We start from the raw sequence: 25,173 nt of genomic DNA, 5'->3' as shown, positions 1-25,173 counted from the left end.
GAGATTAGCCTACTGTAGCTTATCTCACATTGATATCTAATGGATCAATTAGCATTATTTTTTATAGAGGTTAAGTAAACAATACTTTAATGGTACTCCTCTACGATGTTGTAGTTAGCTTAGCATGAGCGCTTTTTTCCCCTCACTAAGTTTTTTGATTTGACATGATTATTGTATTATTGATTGAACCACATTTTCTCCATAATGATCCTCCATGTTGCATTTCCATACAGTTTTTGTGTAATATAAGCAACAGAATTTTGCATTATAACAACACAAATGGCTTTTAAAGCCTTCTTAAGAGTGTGTGATAAGAAATGACAGATGGGATAATTCTCTGCATTGACTATAACTTTGTTATACTAATTTATTTTTTAAATGTTTTAATCAAAAGTCCCTATTACACATACAAGTGTTTTATAGATGGTACCAAACCATCTGTCATTTCTTATTACATGATCATTTTGGACAATTGATACACATGTTTTATGTATTGAAGTCATTGGGTCTGTTGTGCTAACATTTCACTGTGAAGGCCTTGTTTTCAACAATCAGCCAAAAACCCTACAATGTGTGTATCTTACACTCGTATGGACCCCGGTAAACTGTCGAATGAGCGCCAGATTATCTGACTTATCTTTTCATTTTATGTGCAGCCATGGTTCACTCTGTTGACACAAAGTTAACTGTTTGTTTGTACCACTCTCTCTGCAGGGTCCTAGCACTTACCTTTCATGTCTTGCATCATAAATCAGTCTTGAATATAAGCTGCCCTGTGCTGCACGAGGCTAGGTTTTATGTCAGTTGTTGTTTTTACCAATAGTTTGTTTTAAATCCAGATCAGTCAGCTGTGGGGATCATGGTCCTTTGTGTGTTTCAGTCTGTGTCGTGCCGCTGTCACAGCATTTAAATGAGCATTTTGCTTCGAGGGAGAATGAAGAGTTTTTGTCAGCCTCCACTCATCGTGGATGATTAGAGCAAAACGTCTCCCCATCTTGACTGGAGATCGCCACAGCTCCCGATCACATGCTCGGTGATTGAAGGTCGCAATATTTTGAATTCTAATGGGGGCTGCGAGATGAATTGCCTGAAATAGACTGTAGGATCTTCCTGCTTCCTCCTTGTGCCCCCCTCGCCCGTCCGCTGTGAAAGGAACCACTGGGAACGGCGAGGCCCGATGATCATAGAATTATTGGATGGTGATTCTAAACCCTTCAAAGTGGAGTTGCTATGGAGATCCCGCTCCAAACTGTGAAATGATTCACCTTTGAAAGGCTGGAGGGCCTGAAAGCTGAACACATCATTGTTCAGGTGGCAGTTGGTTAGGAAATTGCCGGTGCCTGTGCAATCAGCAGCACTATAGTAGTTAAGGATCTAAAAAGGTTTATTCTCTGAATGATGTGGGACAACAGTGGTGTGCATATGTCGGCTCCATTCAACCACGGCACTCTGTTACTCCCAGGTTTAACAAAAATAAATAGAATGACAGAGGTTAAACTAATGATTAGGGAATTAACACTGTTGTTTTCGGCCATTCTCCACCACAGTCCCATTTAACATGCATCACATCAGGCTTTTCTGAAGAGCTCTACCTTACATGTAGTCTTTTTAACAGTCAGTAATATCAAACATGTTGGGAAGATGCACCAATAATACTAGCTTTGGTGTGACACAGTAGATTGCATAGTAAGTGGAGACATTTGAGATTCTGGTATTCATACTATCAAACACTGTGGTTTCATTTTGATCTATTTGGAAAGATGGGATCATGTAGAAAACATGAGTGTATCTCTAAAGGGCTCAAACCTGCCATTTTCAGGTGTCAAACTGCTTTTTAGCATCAAATGTATTTGCCATAATTGACATATACAAAGAAACAAGGATGGATATTCCACAAACTCTGTTACAGAAGCAGAGAACTACAAATTGCAGTCAATTTCATGTATCCCCTAAAACGAATGTCGAGAAGATATTTCTTGAATGAACATAAATACCCTTGTGTGCATTGCCAGTGTTTTTTTATGCCGAGAAGACATGCATAATGTGCTTTTCCTGACAGACTCATAAAATAGCTTTTACTGCTCTGAATACCAGGAGAATTGCGGCTACTGACTTTGCATGAACATTTTAAAAGCAACGCGAGGAATGCAAGTTCTTTAGATGTGCTCTTACCCCGTCTTGCATGTGAAAACCTGCACAGGAAGTTAAAAGTCAATGAATACTGTAATTTAGCTGAATTATGTTGACCACATATCCTCCCAGGTAGCTACATCAGAGGAAGCAGCTCAATCAGTATTGATCTCGACTTGACTCAGATGACTGCCTTGTCTGTGTACCTGACAGAGAAGTAATGATAGAAGATAGCTGCTGCTCGCTGGGTGTTTTCAGGTGTTAGACCTGTATAGACTGGAAAAAGATTGCTTAGTTTTTTTTTAATACTGGAGGCTGAATCTTCCTTTTGAGGTTTAATGAGAATGTCATGTGTTGTCTTTGTTTCATTTTTATTTATTTCTAAAAAATTATATGTTCATATTTAAATGTCAGTTCATGCAGTTTTATTTTCTCAGCATGCAGTGCTGCTGTAAGTCCATCATTTTGCAGAGATTAGCCTGATCTATAATCAGGCCACTGAACAGCACTCACCCTCTGCAGACTAATCCTTTTGTTCGGCTGATAAAGGAGCACCTGTTAATAGTGTCTTCAAAACATACCCTATTGAAATGAAGCAGCAAAATTGAAATTGTGAGACAGACCTGACTCCTGAAACAGGGCCTTTCCAACCTCTGTCTTCCCCTTTCTTCTGTGTTTTTACTGTCGTGCATGTGGCTTTGTGTGGCGCCGCAGCCTCATAAGAGCTGTCTTTCCAGAGCCAGTTGTTAAAGGACTAATTGTGGAGATTGCCCCCTCAGATTTCTCTCTCTCTCTCTCTTTCTCTCTCTCTCTCTCTCTCTCTCTCTCACCTCATACATTTGTTCTCCAGCTCTAAGCCTTGAATGGGACGGCATTAAAGGAGATGTGAATGTTAAATTAGGCGAAATTAATTAAAGCAAATTACTTTGGAATATGTGGCAGTCAGAGGAGAGTGTCAGCTGATGACTAAATAGTGAGTGATCAGCTGCTCCTGTGCTCTGAAAGCTCCTTTGAAATTTTGATTTATTTGCTTTTTATTAGGGATGTAGAACATTAGTAAGTGTTGATTATTTATTTTAAAAAGTAAAGAATGTGCTGCCCTTATACTAGGTGTTTTAAGTATTTTAATTAATTAGAATGACATAATTTTTTTTATCCAATTGTGATTTATGCCAATCATTAGAGGTCTATTTACCATCTGAAGCTTTAAAAAAAAAATCCTCTTCAAGCCTGATAAATATGTACAAATTTGAACCACAGACTTGCATGCATTTTCCATTTGAATCACAGTGTATCAAAACTGTACATCATAATTGTTCATAATGTATGTATATTCTTGCAGCTAACAAAATGATTACATTGCATTATATTTTCCTAGTTCATGCAGACACAATAGCAAATTTTCTTTCCAATCAGCACTGAACAGGGAGCTGGTAAATTGGAGCAGCAAAACAATAATTCCACTGATTAGCCCCTTTCTGTGTGGCGTAAGCGAACTGTTTATACTGTGGAGTACCTCTGCAAGAGGAGAGGAACCAAAACAGCCTGATTAGGCAAAGAGTAATTGGATAAGTTCATTTCAGCATGAGGACAACGCACAGGATGACAGCTTGCACAAAAGTCTGCAGCTTCTGTTGACTTGCATGAGTAATAAGGACACCTTTGCAGGATTTCTGGTTTGTCATTCTGTCATTCTGTCATTGAGCGTTAATGTTTAGATGTGGATGATTGAGTGTAATAGAGCTTAAGTTTATGGAAAAGCAGGTACTTCTTGCTCCTTAACCTAGCAGAAGAATAAGGCGCTGCAGCATGATCAGTAAGGGATTTTTATATTGGTTCATTTTACAATTTAAAGTATCTTAAAAGAAATCAGGCAATATTTTTTCAATGTATAAATCGATCTCTGCCAAAGCTACTTTGACTCTTGTTTCCTACAGTTTTTAACTGTAAACTAATGCTAACAGTTACATGACAGCATGCTCACGCTGTGTGACTATTGCCATGCTGACTTTGAGCAGGTCAACTTTACCATCTTAGTTAAACATGCTTACATAGTAGATACTGAAAATCATTTAATGGTGAACATTTACATGGCAAGCCATCAAACTGACCATATTACTGGCATTTTTCTTCTGACGTCCTGCTTAATGTTGGGAGCTAAAATGTTGTTAAAATGTCATTCTGCTATTTTCCAGTAAGTCATTTCAGTTTGGGGAATCTGAAAAATCATAACTTCAACAACATTTGACCACCGTCAGACACAAGTTGGGGTTAACATTTAACTATTGCACTCTACTGGTACACAGAGGCTGAAAGCAAATACAAATACCTTAGAATAATGTTAACACCATTTATTGTGGAGCTATAGTAGCTAATATATCTTAAGTTAAGAAGTGAAAAATGCTAACATTAGCATTAGGGCTTAGAGTAGCCAATAGCCTTTTTTATCTCATGATGATGCAGCAAGATCTCACTTTTCAAATGTATTTTCCTTATTATGTGAGAAGCCAAGAAATAATAATGCTTGCCAGATACCCTGCATTAAAAAATATATTATCATTTGAATACTGTAGGACTTCATAATTCAGCATTTGAGCTTCCCACCCTGAGCGTGACATCATAGGAAAATCGCCTCAAACATTTTTCTTGAAACAGAATATGTCAAACTCCTGGTGGTCCTGAAGTTAAAAGTCAAGTCTTCATCAATATAAGTGTGATTAATCCTGGGGGGCCATGAGTATCTTTTCAACATTTCATGGCAATCCATCCAGCAGTCTTCTTCAGTGATGCACTCAGAGATACACATCATGTAGTCAACCAGGATATTGAATTGATATGAAAAATGGCTTGGGAAGACTTTGCTGTGTAGACTATCCAAACTCTCCAGAGATTTTACATACAGAGTAAAGATACTGTGAACAATATTTTCCTGAATCATCCTAAGGTATGCTGTTTCCCATCATGACTAAACGTATATTTATGAATTATCAATATTTTCTGTATGTATCACTGTTAGAACTTGTCGAGAGATAATGTGACAGCTTCATGACGAGTATGAGGATCAATTCAGTGACGTAATGACCCTTAGGGGGGGCCTCACCTGTCAGCATACCTTTATCACTCAGGCGTCAGCACATGAATATGGATCATTGATACCGTTAAGTGACTCACTGTGCACATTCCAAACATGTCCCTCAACATAGCAATAGTTAAAGTAGTCATTCACCTGACACCCACTTCCCTGTTGACTGACATGGCATCCCCATTAAGCCACAGTGTGAAACTTCACAAACTACTTTTATTGATTGATTTACGAACCTGTGCAGCCATATTCCCAATCAAACCATGCATTATATTTTCCTAAGTTATGGCAACAACAATAAAAACCAGATACTTGTACTTCACCTTTATATTCTAATGTCACGCTACGTGTCTTCAACTGTAGTTCAGATCGATTTTTATTTTACTTTTTTCAGACAAAACCTCCTAAAAGGATGAAATATGATGCTCTTATTGATTATTTTATCCATAACATAACAAAGAAAAAAATCCAGAGTATAATGCCTATACCCACATCAGTTATAATAGATAAGCTACATGATTATTAAAAGAAACATAATGATATTATTTGAAGGCTGTAAATTGACATGCATCCATACATTTTCAGTTTTTCCAATTTTTCCACAGTAACGAGTTAGTTTCAGTTGTTTTCTTTAGTTTTGCGCTTGTTTATCTTATAATGTCACTATAACAGAGCTTGGTCTGTTCCCATGTTAATGGGATCATTTTCTAGGGATCTAAAAAAAAAAAAGGAGTTACAGTATCTTTGCTAAAACTCGGGATCATTGTATTTTGAAAATGAATCTCTCTGTCTCTTTCAATAGTCGACTTTTTATACTCAAAATCCAGATCATTTTGATATTTTTCGTGCCGTATTGCTCACATGGCGTTTGTGCATTTGGAGACAAAGTAAGTTGGTGTCAGTATACTGGGCTGCCATTGGCTTTTGGAAACTTGGGGCAGGAGTCACAATATGCTCGCTTCGCAGTGTATGTGAATTGAAAAAAAAAAATCAGGTGTCAATTTTTCTATAAATGTGCAACGAACAAAGACAGAGGCCCCACAAGATTTCATCATAGTCCTTGTTGTAAATTATAATTTTTAATTATTTTCCTCACATGCATGTATAAAGGGGGCGGTGCTTCTGTAGGAGCAAAAGGGAGGAATTTAATTTACTTTCTCCAGAATCATATACTCCACCTTTCAGCTAAGCATCTGAATAGTCGCTCCACAACTGAGGGGCTTCTAATCCCCCTTTTTTATTTACAAAAGTATTGACAAAAAAATAATTGTATGGGCTTTACATATAAGTGACCACTGGTCATGTTAAAGACTGCTACTCTCATGTGACAGATGTACCCCCCTGTTTCATCTATCCTCTTTCCCTCCCCCTCCCTCCCCCTCCCTCCCCACTCACCCCCCTGATCTCTGCCGGAGCCTCAGGAGTCCTTAAGGCTGCTGCTGGCTAAATGCTCTGCTTCAGAGCCTCATTACCTAATCACCAGCACAACAACCGCTAAGATGCACATGATTAAGGGAAGGACTGTCATCTATCATCAGTAAATCATTTTCAGACATTTTTCTTTTAAATCTATCCTATTTTTGTTTATTCCTCACATTTTTTTACTTAATGACTAACTGTTTTAAGACAGAGGGGCACAGAAATGCATGACCAGACATTCCCCACTTCATGCAGATTGACAAGACAAGCCTGTTTAGTTGCACTTAAAGCCAATTTAAGTTTGACATTGTCAGCTGGTTTCTAACAGTTCTGACACCTGGAAACTCTAAAAGAAAGACTAAATGTATTCCTGAGTATTTGACTGTATTTGTTGTGACTTTCCTGAGACTCCCCACTGTGCTTTTTATGTGGATGTTTATTTTTTTCCCATATTCTCTGCAAAAAGATTATGATTTTTGGGTCTAAATCTAATCACTGTTTCATATTCGATCCCAGGAAATCAATACCATTGATTCTGTGGCTCTGATTCTTTTGATTATACTTCACGTGTTCATGTGCAGCAGTGTTGTTGATTGAAATAAAAATCGAATACTGATTCTCTCTCTCTCTCTCTCTCTCTCTCTCTCTCTCTCTCTCTCTCTCTCTCTCTCTCTCTCTTTTTGTTTGTGTCCTGTCGCTGCAGGTGCTTTTGAGGACGAGGATATCATCCATGTGGAGGGGACAGTGGACCCGGTGAGGGACATGGAGATCATCCATGAGGAGCTGAGGCTGAAGGACGAGGAGATGATCGGCCCTATTATTGACAAGCTGGAGAAGACGGCCATTAGAGGCGGTGACAAGAAACTCAAACCAGAATACGTGAGTCAATGTCCCAGCAGGCCCTTTGCTTCCCCTCACAGCACGGCACAAATAATAACCCTCCCACACACACATGGCCAAGGAGAAGAAAAAAAAGTATGCTTTTTTTTTTTATCTCCCTCCGATAGGTCTCACCCCTCCCCCCTGCCCCATTCTTTTTTCTTTTTCTGAGATTGAAAGTGATCAGGGGTCAGGGGTTTTCTGCTGTAGAAATCATTAATAGAGTTACTTATTCAGTCGCTGACCCCGGGTCAGCAGCACTGTGCTAATGAAAGTGTTTCCACACAGCTTTTCATCTAAAGTAATACTCAAATCATAGCACAGCTCTTGCTCATACTAATACACATACTGTACAGCAGCTCAGGAAATTGTATAAGGCCATGTAGTGGGTGACACATATGCCTATACTGCGTTATGAATACCATAAATGTTTAGAAAAGTGTCTCTCAGACGATTCCTCGGGCCAAACGCAGGGTAAGATGAGAAAAGAAAATTCCATATCCTGAATGTCAGATCACAACGTATGTGGATGCACACACACACACACTGAGGTGGACATATTGTTAAGGTAATGAGGCCGAGCAGCTAACATTAGCGATGATTTGGTTGTAAATGTCTCATGATGCTCCTTCCATCACCGGAGCAGGATGCACGCGAGGGGATCCGGCCTTTCACCCAGAGCGCCATTGCCCAATTTCAGGCCCAGACACGCCGAATCTCTGACCACTCATTACGCTAACGAGAGGGGCTTTTTCACCTGCTGCAGAGGCCCTGTGTTTGGTTGGTTCCCCTCAGACTAACCCCCCCCCCCCTTCCCCTTAGAGCAAACAGCACTTCCCCACACCCCTGTAAGCCCCACAGACAGGAGCCATTCAGGCTAGGCAGGTGGCCGCTTACGCACATAATTGCTAACAATTTTAGGCAATGAATAAAAATGATACATTACTTGTCAAAGGTTGTGCACACGTCGGCAAGTGAAATCTATAGAAGACCTCTTTAGATGGCAAAGAATGGTGCTTATCAAAGGCTGCAGCGAGCTTTTAGAGGGGAGGGATTGTGTGATTGTCTCAGAGGCTGAGCCTGGCGTTTGACACGCTCAGCTGTGCACAGACATATATACATGTTTATGTCAGCATCTAAATACACAACATGTGTATCAGGAGTCTACATTAACAACTTAAAGACTCTGACAGAATGTTACTTTCTTTTGCAGAGCCACAGGATGCTGTGAAATATAAAAGAAACTATTTGGAAGGTTACTTTCTTACTTTTTCGATTTTATCATTTAAATCTATTTTTTATTATCAAATTAATATCCCCGACAAGATTCAAGAAGAAGTGTGTATTAAACATGCTTTCTCACTTTTTATATTATCATATACGGAAGGTGTAAAAAGACCACAATCAATGTACTCTGTGCAATATAAGGCGACCATACGGACAATACATGACTCCAGTGTCATATCTGCCTCTGCAAACACTATGTGTGTGCTTGTGATTCCTGTGGAAGTGTTCTGCTTTCTTTCCCCTCTAGTTTGTCCAGACAAAAATTCCCCATAGGGACAATGAAGTCGTATAAATATATAAAACCAACTAAGCCTGGTGATTTGCTTTATGTGTTAGAAACATCTGGATTATTGAATAATTGTTATAAAAACACACTAATATCTGATGGAAAATTCACATTTACCTGAAGCAGAATTAAGTCAGGGCCTGGAATGGCTGCACATTTAAATGTTTGAATGTACGTTAGAAGAAATGATAAAGTGTAGGGTTGAAAAGTAATTCCTAGTATCTCTTATAGACAGGCAGTGTAGGAAACACTCTGTACATTACTACTACTCTTGTATAGAAACACAATACCCTACTCTGAAAAATAACTAATGTAGCCTATATGTTGGAATATCATTATGCAGCATAGTGAAACAACTTACATGAAATGACACAAATCAATCACAAATGTTTTGAAAACAACCTGTTCTTTTTTAAAAGCCTCTCCTTCTGAAACAAGACAGGAGAGAAATACAAAACACATGGATGAATAAATGAATTCAAGCAAAGGGATAGCAGCTAGAGAAAGGATTTCTGATAGTTGGGGGGGTAAAATTTGAGGATAAAAAACTTTCTTCTTGCTGCTGCAGCCCGAAGTCATAGCTAAAGATTTTCTATTTCATGAAATTTTATTTTATGAGGAAAAAGCAACCAAATTAAAAAAATCTGAATTAATTTTAGTAGTGTGTATTCTGGTTAGAATGTTGCTGTCAGGTTCAGAAAAAAAATCCCCATGTATTTCATTGTCAAGTTGAAGCTTCATTTGTATGCACACAGCGGCACAGGGCTCATATATATGCATAGTTAGGAAGATTTAAATCCATTTTGCCAGTGATGTGTTTACAAGAACAATGTTTCATTGCCTTTGTCCGTATGAATCCTCAAAATCCCTATCCTCACAAAACAATAATAAGAAGCCGGCCCACCAGCGGCGCTTCATGGTGGCAGGCATATGTGTTTGACCCCTGTGGGACCTATATGCCTTTTATTAACACCTGCCTGTTAGAGGAGCGCTGCACGGCGGCGGCGAGCTGATGAGGGAAACCTGGAGCGGGTTCAGCCTATGTCACTGGCCGTTTGCTGTTTCCATTTCACAGATGATTAATCTCTCTGTGAAGACTTGGGACGGCGCGGGCGGAGTGTATGCAGCTCTTCCTGTGCTCTCTCCCGCTGGCTGCACTCTGGCTGCCTGACTAAAAGGCCTTTAGAATTCCTGTGGAGAGAGATGTGCAGAGAGTGAATGCAGCTGGCTGGGGGTCAGTGTGTGGAGCTTTTTCTGCCATTGTGTAATTGAGGCTCTGGCAGGATTTTTTTCCTCAGTTCTTTCAAAAAGGGAGTATGATTGTGAAGTGCTGCAAGGGTTTGGGGAGGGGAAAAGGAGGTAGGGGGAGTGTTGCAAGGGGGTGGGGGAGTTTTTATATGAAGGGGGAGGTCAAGTTGACAGGAACAAAAAAGAATGTGTTCCGCTAATTTCTGCGGGGCTGGATCAACAATAATAGGCTCAATTTCTTTATTAGAAATTTTATAACTACCTCCCTCCCATTTTCCCACCCTTTTCCGCTTCCAGATCCTGTCAAGACCCAGTCGTGCCTGTGGTCTCAACCCACAAGTACCTCAGTGATGAATGTGGCGTAGAGGGGGCTGCAAGTGCTCAATATTTTCTCCAGAAGAAGCGGCAAATAATTAGTTCTGTACCTCACTGGTACATATTCAGTATGACTACATTCTGCCAAGAGCCTTAGGAAGGACCAATAATTTACACCTAAACTTCCAATTAGTTCCCCGCTCTTTGCAATCTTATCTCCCCTCTCTCTATCCTTTCCATTAAAGAGCTCTGATGGAATATTGATGTTAAAACTCTGAGGGAGACACCCTCCCAGAAGGCATTTTTGTCATGATTTAAAGGAGGGGAAAAGGGGGTCTTGTGCGTGCCATCTCTGTCAGAGCCAGGCCTCTCCTGCTTAAATGCGAGCACAGCCATTGTTCATTTTGGCATCAGGATGCCATGCATTTAGGAAATAATTACCCCATACCCTGCTGGGTTTATATTCTTTTTCATCTCCTTTAATGGCTTCTTGTTCATTCTCTTTTAACCCCAAACAGGACGTTATGTGCAAAATCAAGAGCTGGGTCCTGGATGAAAAGAAACACGTCCGTTACTATCGCGATTGGAGCGACAAGGAGGTAAGCTTTGATGTTACAGTCACATTTATTAATGTCATTTATCTTGCTAATCTTTTCATCTGACCTGAAAGTACAACTGCTGTTTCTTTCCCTCATTTTTTTTTCTCTCTCTCGAGCAACACGTCTTTTGTGCAAATCACTAGTTAATATTATGCACAGTCTTTTGTTGGTTGTATTTTGACATTACTTTTGTACAAGCTAATGACATCTGGCCGCGCTGATCTTGATTTCGAGGCTTTATAGTGACAACCCACAGTGCCTATACACCAGGCCCTAATTTGATTTGGCTTCACTTATGTCTGCCTGTGCCGTCCTCAAAGGCTGCTTTTGAAAAGTTTGTGTTCTCAGAACTTGCTTTTCTCTGCCTTTTGCCGCAGATTGAAGTATTGAACAAATACTTGTTTTTGACGTCCAAACCGATGATATACCTCGTTAACCTCTCAGAGAAAGACTACATCAGGAGAAAGAACAAATGGTGAGTGCTTTGAGGAAAGACGAGAGCTGTCTTATTACCTTTTAATTACTAATTTCTTCTTTAAAAGTCTTTGCATGCGTCTGTGTATGCATGGGCTTTGGACCTAAGAAAATGTGTGTGTGTGTTAGCTCACTGTGGTCTCCTGCTGACAAACACCATCATATCTTTGTGAGAGAATCTGCCTGGAGGTGGCACTAACTCAGCTCTAACACAACATCCAGCTCTGCAAAAAAAAACAACAACTAAACAAGCAGCCCCCACATTCTGTACTTCATTAAGCACATACTAACACATGGTCCCAATTTTTCCATCAAAATGTGTCATTACCTTAATATCAAAGAAAATGAAGGCTTTTATATGACAAATAAACAAGCATGTACATACAAATAAAAACATGTAATTAATTTGATCTTGAGGGGGGGGGTATAAATCATAACATCACACTCATGTCTGAAAGTGCTTTGTTCCAAATATTTGGTTTTGTCTTCACATGTTGTTGCTCAAGTAGCTTTTTACAAGCGTCCTCACACAGTCATGAGATTCCCACAGATCATAATGACAGTCGAGGCTTTTCTTGATATACAGTTAGCTGAGAGAGAAAATGGCATTTGCACGTTTGTTTTGCTTTTCAATTCCACCTCACTTTCTTTTTTTTTTTTTACCTTTACCGCAGGAGCAATACTTTTTAGAGTGTAAGCCTACTAAAGCATGACCTTTCAATCTACTGAATAAACTTCTTCTTCTGGCTCTACAATCCTCTGTTCTGCCAGAGATACTTTTTATAGTAATGTTGTATTGTGGCCACAGTGAGAGCACATCTCCAAAGCTGCTGTTAGACATCCATTATATCTGAAAGGGATACTTTTCCACACTAACAGCCGTTTGTCAATAACACCAACTTGTGGATTGTTACCACACTTTTCCAATTGCCCTCTAGGCTTGTGGTTGTCGCTCCTTACAAAAATTTGTTTGTGTGCTTTACTTGGCAAGCATTGTATCACACGGGAAGTTGTTTACCTACAAGCGTTTGTTGAAAATGTTCCTGACATGAAACTATGACTATCAGAGACAGAGGAGGGAGGGGAAGAGAAGCTCGTAAATCAAATGATTCATGGCATGTGGAACGTCTGTCATCAGTAGGTAGAGAGGGGTTGTTTTTTTTCATGTTGCGTGTGTGAGTGGTTTTTTTTTTTTTTGGTTTTTTTTAACTGTGTGAAATGCAATAAATCTCAGAGCGTTTTTAAACAGTAGTGCTCAGGTGTCCCGAGGGCTCGGTGGTGAACAATGCTGACATCAAAGTGTTGATGTTTGACAAGTGATGAGTCACTTCCCGTTGTCCAGAGAGGAGCTCACACCTGTATGGAGATGATTACAGGTAGATCTAGCTGCCCCTAATTGTACAATAAACGCTGCTCTCAGCCCTAATGGCAGCTAGTCTGCAGTGGAGACGCCAGACTGCCATTTGGCTGTCGCCATGCCCCCGTGTTTTTCCACCAGCACAGTTGAGATGATGATACGGTTAAGGACTATTCAAAGCAAACAGCTAGACAAATTGCAATCTCAGCTCTAATGTGAGGAGGGGAAAAAAGACGGCGAATCCCAGAATGAGGCAAATAAGCCAATCTTATCTGTGTCTCTCTGGACACCCATTCAGGCCATTTCACAGCTTCGGATCCCTGCTTTAAAAAATAATATATTTTCAGTGCTTTTGTTCCGCTAATGCTACCACTCGAACTTTATGCAAATTTTTTTTTTCCAAGCATGCCTCAGCAAACATATTACATAAGTTTAAATTGTATGTCAGCTGATTGATTCAGACACAAGAAGAGGGTTGAATAATGCTGCCGATTGTTCCCTCTTAATGAAGACTTAAATAGCTAGTGTTGGACATTTAGAGCCTCCAAAAACAGTTCGTTGTTAACTGATCTCATCCTGTTTTGGAGTATGGGAATCACACACCAAGCTGCTCCTTGTTTAGACAAGAATACACAGCATTAGCTTCAGCGAGCCATCATTAATGTGAGGATCAGACGAGGAGCAAGGCCTCCTTTCATCCCCCAGGTTCTCTGCTGGAGACAGTACATCATTTACTGTTGAGAGAGGAGCACATGGCTCCAATCCTATATACAGTGTATGTGTATGAGAATGCGTCCATGTGCACATGTTTGAAGTCTGTTTCAGAGGCGACTCCACGCTCATTTGGATGCTGGCGTAATTGCGGTGTAGAGATCAAAGGCTCGTCGGCCGAGTGATGTTCCAGAGGAGACTTTACCACACAGCCCTCTCCTCTGTGCAGAGGGGGGGCCGCCTGCTGCTCACCGCTCCCCTCGCCCCTCTAACCATGCACTGCCCCCTGCACATCCCCGCTCGTAAAAAATGATTAAGGCCGCATTTGTCATGTGTTTATGACTGAGAGGCATTGCGTGATAGGGAATGGCATCTACAAGAGTCCATCAAGAGGCTTTCTCCTCTTTCCCCTCGGCGTCAGCGAGCCGCCTGGACAACTGATCCTCTGCGCCACATACTGTAGTTTGTATGTTTAGAGAGGGTCATTAGAGCACTGGTGATGATGTGGTGGCTGCAGCCTGCCCAGTGTTAGTGTGTTTTCACTTGTCAGTTAAAGTCTTTGTTTATTTTTACAAGCTCACCCTCACCATCTTTGTCTATCTCACCTAATTTTAATACATCACACATTAATTCCATCCTCCTCAGAATACCAAGAAAAGTCACATTTGGCGGATGGGAAAAGGATAGACTTCAGAATAGTCCAGATGTACTGTGATGTTTTTCTTTCTCGTCATTTCTTCTGCCTGCTTTTTTTTTTTTCTGCTTTTGGACAATGTGCATTAAAGTAAATTGGTGCCTCTTAAGTAGATATGGTGACCTTTAAGGAAACCAGCAAGCGTGACCTGTCTGTGAGTGCCTCTGCAGTGTGGGTTTTCCTGGTGAGTGTAAGAACTGCAGGGTACCATGGCGGAGAGCTTTTATTAACTGTGTGTGTGTGTGTGTGTGTGTGTGTGTGTGTGTGTGTGTGTGTGTGTGTGTGTGTGTGTGTGTGTGTGTGTGTGTGTGTGTGTGTGTGTGTGTGTGTGTGTGTGTGTGTGTGTGTGTGTGTGTGTGTGTGTGTCTGCTTCTATGTAAGTGAGTGTGTGTGTGTGTCTGCAAAAGTACAGGCATGGATGCTTCTATCCTTGATATTCCTTGCGTCTTATTATTCCACTTTTTTAATACTCCGTCTTACTGTTTATTCTAAATGTGTGTTACATTAGGTGTCTCTGTTTTTTCTTCATGCTTCAAAAAACCACAACTGAAAAGTCACATACCACAGCTGCTCTTCCAGTCAACCTTTTTAATCATCTTTTCTTTCTCCTGCCACAAAGCCATAAATTGATCTTTCATAAATATCTCCCCCCTTTATTTGTCTGGCATGGTGTAATTGAGAACATGATGTGCCATGCTTGGGCTCTCATCCTGCATGATGTTGAAGAGGCAGCTTTGTATCTGGACGACAATCAGTGTGTCTCAGCACTTTAGAGTTTGGCCCTGTTTCATCTTAACGCTCCATGTGAGGAACTTTGGTCTGTGTCAGTTTTTGGGACCCGTGATGGCCTTTGTCTTGCAAATGGAGTCCTGGAGCCAGTTAGACCCTTCTTCTGATACTTTCATAATCAGAAACTCCTCACAGTTTTCAACAATACTGAATCAACCCTGATCAGTTTACATCATAATTAGTTAAAGGGTAAGGTTGCAGATGTTTGATATTTTTTTGTGATTGTCCACAAATCTTTTTAAAAAACAGCGCTGAATTGATCCCACTGTAAAATCTTGTCTGTATAGATGATTTGACTCCTGTGTGTAGGAGCTCCCTTGTTGTCCATAGAACAAACAAGTGAGCCACATCTTTGGACTGAGTAACATTCATTATTTCCTGACAAACTTGGAAACTGTGATTAATCCATCCTACCATAAAAACAAACAAAATGTGAATCTTTACAGAGCTGAAAACAATCCCAAAATATGCTTTTAATACATTTTGAGCTAAAAACCAAAGTTCCCATTTGGTATTGAGGGACAAAAAAAAAAGACTTTATTACATTGTTTGACCAAAAATACATTCCCATCAGTCTAATCTTAAATTTTGATTGTGTCTAACTCTGTAAAAACATGCAGTGACATTTTTGGTCTTAAATAAAGGAAATCCAATTACAATTGAAGAAGAGCAGAGAGGCAGGGAAATTTAGTTTTCTACCATTCCTGATTCTCTAGTTGGCCTGTAGGAGGAGCTTTGACAACTAAGGTAAAGGGAGCACTAATAGCATTTTCAACATGAGATTTTGTACCTATTTTCCCCAAACCTTTAAAAATAGATCCTTTATCATTAATGCTGACTTGTTATTTGTGATGTGCATCTTTGTTTTTTTTTGGTATTGAAAAAGTTGTACGAAAAAAAAATGTGTTTTCTTTTACATGGGTAGATTTGACAATCAGCCAGACATCTCTGAGCATCAATCATGATTTGCAGACAGAAGAGACACTCAGATGGGGTCTGAGGGGGAGACTTTTATGACTCACTGAAAGCTACTCCATGAAAGCAGTCACTGCGGCCCACTTCAGCTATACTCCAGACCATAATTCCCATAAACACAACTGAAACTTTATTGAGTGCAAAACCACCGGCTCCATCCAATTTTTTTAAGGAACTACTATCTAGGGAGTAAGAGTTCACTTTTCAAAGCTGTGTGGGAGATATATACGATCGCTTGCTCCTTTTTTTTTTACTTTGTGCACAAACGTCCACTCTCCCCTTGTATCGTGTGGGATCCTGAAAAACACTTTTCCCATGGTAAGATGTGTACCCTTCTGCCCACAGTCTGTCCTAATGGATGCCTTCAGCCAACTTTCAATGAGAGAAAACAACAGGAGAGGCTGTATAGTAAAGCTGAAACAGATGGTGCTAATAAAGTCCTGTCATTACAGTTAGCAAAGTTATTGACTGTCCCCAGTCCAGGTAATGAAAGGACCCTGTTGACATGTCACATGTCACCCCGTTGTCTTTGTTGTGTCCTGGTGGTGAAGACACCGCGCTGTTGTTGAACTAATGAGACAGACCCTGAACTTCAGACTTTTCCTGCTCTTGTGTGTTCTTTAATGATCCTGCAAGAAACCAGTTTGCTCTCCAAATCCAGTACAGATTGTCACTTTTCCTACATTTAGGTTTCTTAAACTCAAAGATGCTAATTCCTCGTCAATCCCCCTGCAGTTCAAAACACATGTAGACATGTCCAACTAAACGACATGCATACTGGGGATTGTTCCCTGTGAAGCCTGTTGCCTATAGTAGACATTAAAAAAAAGAAATGTCTGCAGGTTGCAGGTCTGTCTAATGATACATTTTGAAAGCTTTTGCTTTGTTGAGCGGGCGCTTTTTATTATCTTTGTGATAAGGTTAAGACCAAACACACGTGCCGCAGTGAGCAGCCTGCAGCCTCGGCGGCTCTAATGAGATAAATAAATGAATTTAGCGTTGCCACATACAGCTCCTGAATGCTTATTATCAGGATTATTGTTGAACTCTTTGGAACAAGGGAGAGAAAAATAAAGATGCTGGATGGGGAAGGGGGCATGATTGGCTGATGTTACATATGTCCTTGATTACCTTTCTCTGCTTTTATTCTAATAAGTGGCATTCTTTGTACTCCCTGGGACAGCTAGACAGTCTGACACACGATGAGAATAAATATTGCATGTGGTAGACATTAAGCTGTCATCCTCGGAGGGGAAAAAAAAAAGGAAAGATGGAGAAATCCATGTGGTGTTCTTCGGCGCTACACTTTGCCTGCTCTTGTCACAATTGTCACATCTTGATGACTCCCCCCACTCTGCCACAACCCCCCTTATTTTCTCTCGCCCAGTCAACCTCCATGAATGACAGCATGGATACCCCATATAGAGAATTATTTGAATGATGTACAATGTACTCATAGGTTACTTGAATTTCCTTGTCTTGCCTTTTATCACCCTCTTCCTCCCCAAAACACCCTGAAACAAGCCCATCGCTATGACAACACGCCCTCAACAATCACTGGGAGGAAGCCACAGATGATAGTTTGTTGGGTTTTATATATCAGGTGCAAACATTAGCAGTCAAAAGATTTGTCTTTAACATTTTAATGGCGGTTGTTATCAAAGAAAAGAAAGTTTCTTTAAAAAAAAAAAAAAAAAGCTTGTTACCAGAACACCCTTGAGGTTTGTTTGAGGTATATGATGTGAGATGATGCTCTTAATTAAAGCTGCTCCCATTGTGCCTGCACTGGGCTGTTTCCACCAGCTCCTGATTGCTTTGAAGGCTGAAAGAAAGTTGACAATATTGGAGATTGTGTGTGTGTGTGTGTGCGTGTGTGCGTGTGCGTGTGCGTGTGTGTGTGTGTGTGTGTGTGTGTGTGTGTGTGTGTGTGTGTGTGTGTGTGTGTGTGTGTGTGTGTGTGTGTGTGTGTGTGTGTGTGTGTGTGTGTGTGTGTGTGTGTGTGTGTGTCAGATCTCCTTCCTTCTCTGAGGCTGATGTGTAATGCCTTTCCATCCGGCCGTGGCCACAGGGAGCAGAGAGTGTCTGCACTCTTGTCGCTCAGGAGCTCACCACTGAGAGGATGAAAAGCTTCCCACAGTGCCCCCGACTTCTCAGCCTCCAAATCCACCATGAGCTCATACCTCTCATTTCTGGCTCCCTTCACAGAGGAAGGACAGAGGAGTAGGGTGTATGTTGTGATCTGCAGCATCCTAACTGTCTTTAGGATGCTTGTCAGACTAGCAAACCAGAACCCCCCCACACACACACACACACACACACACACACACACACACACACACACACACACACACACACACACACATACACATACACATACACACATACACATACACATACACATACACATACACATACACACATACACATACACATACACATACACACACACAGAGACTTAAGACTTTGCAGCTAATCTAGTAGTCGTTAGTTTAAGCCAGATCTTCCCAAACTTGAGAATTCTGTGACCCAATTTGAAACAATAACCTGGGCCCACAAAAACTTGAAATCCCAGAATTAAACACTAGATAAAATATTTTCTAGGAGACTTTTGTTCATGAACATCGTTTTTTAAATTGTAAAAGTTGGCCTATGGAAATGCATTGCAAGTGAAAAACAACCAGAAAAAAGTGCAACATGTGAAATATTGATAATATTGATTTTTTTATTGATTGGAAACAAACTTTTATGGCCCACCAATAGTTTAAACTGTTCTATAAATAACACAGTGACACAAAGCAGGACAGCAACACAGCTAGTATCCCCAGGTGGATGTGTATCCTCCACCTGTGGGTGTGTCAGTGATGAAGCTGCGATGGATTCAGAAAGTCGATTACCTCTCAGGTCTGTCGGCGTTCCCTTGCATCTGAAAGGAGCTCTCAGTCTGGAGGTGTTGGCGCACCTTTTACCAGCTTAACAAGCTAAGCACTCCTAATAAAGCCAACCTGTATGAATGTATACAGGACAGACACAAGGCTCAGGTCATTGTCTCAGGTAGCTGCCCCTGTACTTTCCTAAATCCCATTGTTTTCCCCTCCTGAGCCATTTAAGCAGATCAAAACCCTGACAAAGCCCAGGGAAGCCTGAGGCGTGCAGAAACACAGGAATTATCCCCCCCTTAGGATTCCCACACAAAAAGACAAATAGACTAGCCCCAGAGGGTGGCCCCCTGTGGGACATCTCCATTCAGTGCCATTCTGCTCTGGAAGCTCCAATTTTTTTTGTGATTGTCATTTCACAATATGTTGTGCCTTAAATTAGATGTATTGTTAATACAACATGCTTCAAATTTAAGGCTTATAACAAATTACAGGACTTGTTATTTTCTCAAAACAGATATTGGGCTGTTTTCATCAAGTTAACAAAAACAAAACATAACAAAAAAACGTGTTTTAGATTTGGGAACTTTTTGTGAGATTTTAGAGTTCTGTTTTCCTCTTCGATTTGAAAGCAGCAGGAAAAAGCAAAAAAAAACATGGCTTGTTCCTTAGCTTTGTTTGAGCCATCAAGCTAGTGAATGATTAGCAGAAATAATGTCCCTGTCACCCTTAATCACATTAAAACGTGGTTAACATTTAATTTTTCCCACTTGATATGCAAAAATTTCCACTTGATTTGCAGCAGAGGCCATTGGAATTCCATTATAAAAAGAATAAAAATTTCAGGCATCATTTGTTCAGAGAGGGATATCAAGAGCAGAAAGTGCTGAATCTATCTATTAAGGGAGCAGTGAGAGATGGCACTCAGTGCTGGAATATAATGACAGAGTGACAAGACACACACACACACACACACACACACACACACACACACACAGACACACACAATCTTATACACACAACATCTTTCTCACTTTTTGTGTGTCTGTGTGTGAGTCTGTATGTGGTTTTCTACATTCTCTTTTCTTGTGTCTTAGAGAGACCGTTACTGAGCAGACACAACAAGTTTTCCATGTAAAGAAAATTAAATTCTCTGCAATGTTTACTTACTAACTTTCATTAGACTTTCAAGAATGACTGACCATAAGAAAAATGTTTTACATACATGTTTTCCCACAATTTACACTTCCCTTCAAATGTTCCCACAAATAATTGGAAAGGACATAAATAGGGAATGCAAAGTGGCGTGGGTAGACGGCGCTGAAGTTGACAGAATTGGTTTTTTGGAGCCATGTTGACAGAGCATCAAAGCTTTTAATTGACAGTGCTTTGTTTCGGGAGTTGAGGGAAGGGGGAGTTTTCATGTTCCTGTGGCAAGGTGTTTGTCTGGTCCCGTGTCACTCAGTGCGAGGACCCGGAGATCCCCATGCTCATTTGCGCCTCACATTCCCCGTCTCGGCTTCACATTATTAAAATCATCCCTCAGCCTTTCTAGCGAGGGTCTCTTTGTTACTGGGCCGGCTCGGCTCGGCTCTGTCAAGTCTTCACCAATTACAGTCTCAGGTACAATGGTCTATTCAAAGGATCACAGCCCTTGACTGGTGTGGAGAGAGTGATTTGTGAATCATTATTCCGCCGCCTGTAGAGTACACAATACCTGAGGAATGCAAATAACGTGCCACCAAATAGACAGCTGTGCTAGGAGAAGTGACAAACTACATCTGTTATTATCTCAGATTGGATTTTTTTCCCCTCTTGGAGCGCCCGACATATCCTGTGTTTTCACGTTTGAGGCTTTCACTAAATATGTTTTTATTTTTCTGTTTTTTTTTTTATTGGTGAGACATTTTACGACTATCTTATTGAGGTGGCAGTCAAACATCAGCCTTGAAACCAAATACGAACAGAAAGGAAAATATTGGGTTACGAGCAGATGGACAAACTGGCACATGAGTCATTTCAAATTTGTCCTTTATTGTTATTCCATCTTGTTGGGGAAAAACATTGCATCAAACAAAAAGCGGTGCTCTTCCCACACCTGTTCCCTTGTCATATATTGTATATTGATAATTATGAGGTAGGAGCAGTGATATGCTGCTGTAGGTGATAAAGCGATGACATTGTTATTGGAATAGATGTGGTATTGAGGTGGTCGTGTCCCTCCCAGTCTTTGATTCTTCTGGGCTTTAAACAGGAAACTAGGATTACAGATAATGACAGGGACCCCTTAGAATCAATCCAGCCTAGGAGCTGTGTCAGGGCCGGCGTGTGAAAATGGATTTGTGTGATGCTGTTCTCTAAGACCCGTCCAATCCCAGCCTGAGAGCATGTGGGGCTAATCTCATAATTGCCTCTAACCCCCTCATATTGTTCTGACTGAGAGTTACCATTAGGTGTAAGGATATCTTTGCCCTGCAATGTCAGGTGTCCTGCTGCACTGGAAGACAAAAGGAGAGAGAAACTCAGAAAGACGTTTATGAGTCAGAACGTGCTGAGGTGATAAACTGAGATAGTGGAGCTCTATTTGTATTTCAGAATACAATGTTTATAACGGCATTAGACAACAATTATTTGTGTGTAAGATGACCTGAATGGGAGCTAACTCACAAGTAAATTTACTGAACAGTACCTAACAACAATAAGGACTTTATTTAAGTATTTCCATTGTAGTTGCATTTAAGCGGAGAATCTTGTACTTTTACCTCCAGCACGTGTAAAATTGATGATTAACTTCTAATCATATTGCTCAAACACACAATACAAACCATACTTATTGTACACCAGAGCAGCACTTATATTCTGATCTTTTTTTAATGTGATTGTCTCCTTCAATATATTTCTATTTGAGTATACTTCCCTTTGCCTCTTAGCAATATAAAACAACTTTGACTTGAATTTGTTCTCCATAACTGTATTCAAATTTAAAACAGGCTGACATTTGTTTTTACTTTGTAAGAATATAAGTTTTCCAAATAAGATTTGGATGATGCACAGAAATGCTGCTTAAAGTTTCAAAGGGATTTTGCACATCTATCTGCAAAACAGTACAAAGTGTTTTCAAATCCCCTGATCCTTGTTCTCCAAAGATTAAACATTACTTAATATATATATAAATGCACCTTTATTAGTACCCCAAAAAAGATGATCTTTGAACACAAAAATAGGTGATATCAAAATGATCCATTCTGGATTAAGAATACTTTGACTTGTTTTTTTTTTATGTATTTATGTCATACCATTTTTGTACTTAAGCAGGATTTTGAGTGCAGGACCTTTATTCTTGTCAAAGCGCTGCTACTGTTACTTTTCTTAAAAATATTTGAGTATTTGTGCTCTTTAATGTGAGCACATGTCAAGTCTGATTTTTAGAGGAAAACTTCTATGGAAACAAAGTCAAACTCTGTGTCAGAGGTGTATTGTCCTGCAGACACTCACATGTTCAGCTGCTCTCAGGAACATGCATGTGCCACCAGAAGACAATGACTTTCATGTTGATCAACTCTTCATGCTTATCTTTTTCTGTGTCTGTCGGCTGGTTTGTTCAGGCTGGTGAAAATCAAGGAGTGGGTGGATAGTCACGACCCGGGCGCCTTGGTCATCCCCTTTAGCGGCGGTCTGGAGAGCCTGCTCCAGGACAAGAGTGATGAGGAGCAGCAGCAGTACTGCATGGAGCACAAGACGCAGAGGTTAATTAGAATTCAGTCTCCCCACACTTTATTATCAGCTGTGTCCTCCATGCACTCCTTTAATTGCATGTGCTGATAGAATAATAAATGGCAGAGTAATTACCATTATAAAGCAAAGGATCCCTCTTCTTACTGAACAACTCAGTCAAAGGGTTTTCCTCTAAATTAAGTTTTTAACTGTCATCTGTCATCTCTAGGTATAATTATAACTTAGGCATTTTGGGGGTTTTGTTCTCATGTGAAAACCTCTATGCAGGGGAAATTGTGACAGCAGATTATTTTTTTTCCTCCTCTTGGTGCAGAACGAGGATTGAATTCTTATAAATGCTAAATGAGTCCGCACGCTTTGTAATTAATCAAAGAAACCATTGGAGAGTTGAATGTCTTGTGTGAAACCAAGTGACCCATCTTATTCACTAAATGAGTTCATATTGGGATGAATGGGGCCTTTGCCACTGGAGTGAACTCTGTCTTGGCATCAGTGGCAATAAATAACACTTCACCAGTTCGAATCCCACACATTCAAACTGGGATTTGTCTCCACCAGTGCCCTGAGCAAGATCATCAAGGCTGGATACGCCGCCCTGCAGCTGGAGTATTTCTTCACTGCTGGACCGGATGAGGTCCGTGCGTGGACCATGCGGGTAAAGAGTCCTCCGCCTGCTGTGCACGTCCATTTGAGTGTGTTTCAGACACACACACACACACACACATAAACGTTCCACCCTGCTGGCACCCTCACTGATATCACACACTTTAAACTTTGTCATGGTCGTGCTTTAGCCAGTCATTACAGGCCAAGGATAACTTCAATTACATGTGAGCTGCTGAACAGTGAAAGTGGGGGCTACATTGATTGAGGAGGGCAACAATTGATTTTGCCCATTACGTCCATGAGAATGTTTCCATCCTGTGCAGATCTGCCTGCCCTCCTCCTGCCGCTGGAGATAAGGAGCCACTGCATTGTGCCTGCCTAATCTGTGTGACGGAGGGTGTCTGTGCCAAAATTGATGTTGCTTTTCATTCGGCTGTTTGTGGGCCTCACCGGGGGCTCCTCCCTCCTGTGTGTCTCAGTTTACTGAGCGCAGGCCGCCATGAGCTTTGTGCAACAAGATCGCAGGATTTGCATCGATACAGATGTTGGCTTTGCATGGTGCTTTTGTGGACAAATGCTTTTTTTTTCTCTACAGCTAATAGAAATATTGAATGCAGATATAATGAAATATGGGATTGGTCAGGAGTTCCATATTGTACATGTTTGTATAGGTGGTTAAAAAATACAGAACAGGAATTTTTATGAGATAGTTTTTAATAACTTAAAATTTGTGAATCTGAGATTTTAATAAATATTTTCATGACTATTAATTTCATTTATGACTCTTTAAAAAATTCCTTTTTCACAGTTGAATCAAATCGTGTCACCAAACAAATCTTTCCATACATCAGTATACAAGTGTTTACATGTTTAATATATTAACTGAAAGAAAAAAGGAAAAAGGTAATGAGCGTCCGGCACTGAGCTAATGAGCTGCTGGACACTTTCCATTCCAACAAATCTTTTATTTTCATAAAGAATTAAATACATTTGTGTAAAAGGAACATGAGTTAGTCTGAAAACCAATTATACAAACACGTTTACTAACAAAACACAACAACAACAACAACAACAACAACAACAACAACAACAACAACAACAACAACAACAACAACAGAGGAATATCTACCATTGACATGTGGCAAAGTACATTTAAGACTTTGACACTTACCTCACTGGAGCTCATCTTACAGTGTTGATGTGTTTGAAAGTCATTATTTATTTATAAGACTCTCAAATGTTTACAGCCATTATATTGACTCATAAAATAATTCTTCACAGATTCTGACATTTTAGTTTTATGCTTTAAAATGTAAGAAAATATATTACTGTAGTAACCCATACTGTGTATTCTTACTTTTTTTTAAAAATCCTATCAATCAAAAGATAAACTGTAAGTTAGGGTTTCTAGAGAGGGGGAAGAACATGCAACAAATCCACTGGTCAGATACAAACACAGGACAACAATATTATATAATAAACATTTTACTATGCTTACTATATGTTGATGCTGCAGACAGATGTTATCATTGTGAGTAGACATTGTGTGTCTGCTCACAATGTCTCCACCTGGATTAATAAACCACTGTCACATAAATGTTAGCTTTCTGCTTAAGTCACATCCACATTATTTTATATTTATGTTACAATTATTGTGTCATTTGAGGTAAAACCAGCCCACACAAGTTTGTAAACAGGAACTTGAGGTAAA

General features: G+C 40.2%; 1 protein-coding gene across 1 annotated transcript in view; it reads left to right on the top strand.

Moving 5' to 3' along the window:
• Positions 1–25,173, top strand: part of LOC109984315 (obg-like ATPase 1) — a 41,241-nt gene that overhangs the window by 11,483 nt on the left and 4,585 nt on the right. The window contains exons 5-9 of the mRNA XM_020634413.2: positions 7,335–7,510; positions 11,165–11,245; positions 11,623–11,720; positions 22,727–22,867; positions 23,415–23,511. Coding sequence (XP_020490069.1) covers positions 7,335–7,510; positions 11,165–11,245; positions 11,623–11,720; positions 22,727–22,867; positions 23,415–23,511 — 593 coding nt within the window. The remainder of the gene's footprint in view (positions 1–7,334; positions 7,511–11,164; positions 11,246–11,622; positions 11,721–22,726; positions 22,868–23,414; positions 23,512–25,173) is intronic.

Source organism: Labrus bergylta, chromosome 13 (genome assembly GCF_963930695.1).
Source record: "Labrus bergylta chromosome 13, fLabBer1.1, whole genome shotgun sequence".
Classification (NCBI taxonomy): domain Eukaryota; kingdom Metazoa; phylum Chordata; class Actinopteri; order Labriformes; family Labridae; genus Labrus; species Labrus bergylta.
Note: the sequence above shows the minus strand (reverse complement) of the source record. Positions and strands in the feature narration are given on the sequence as shown.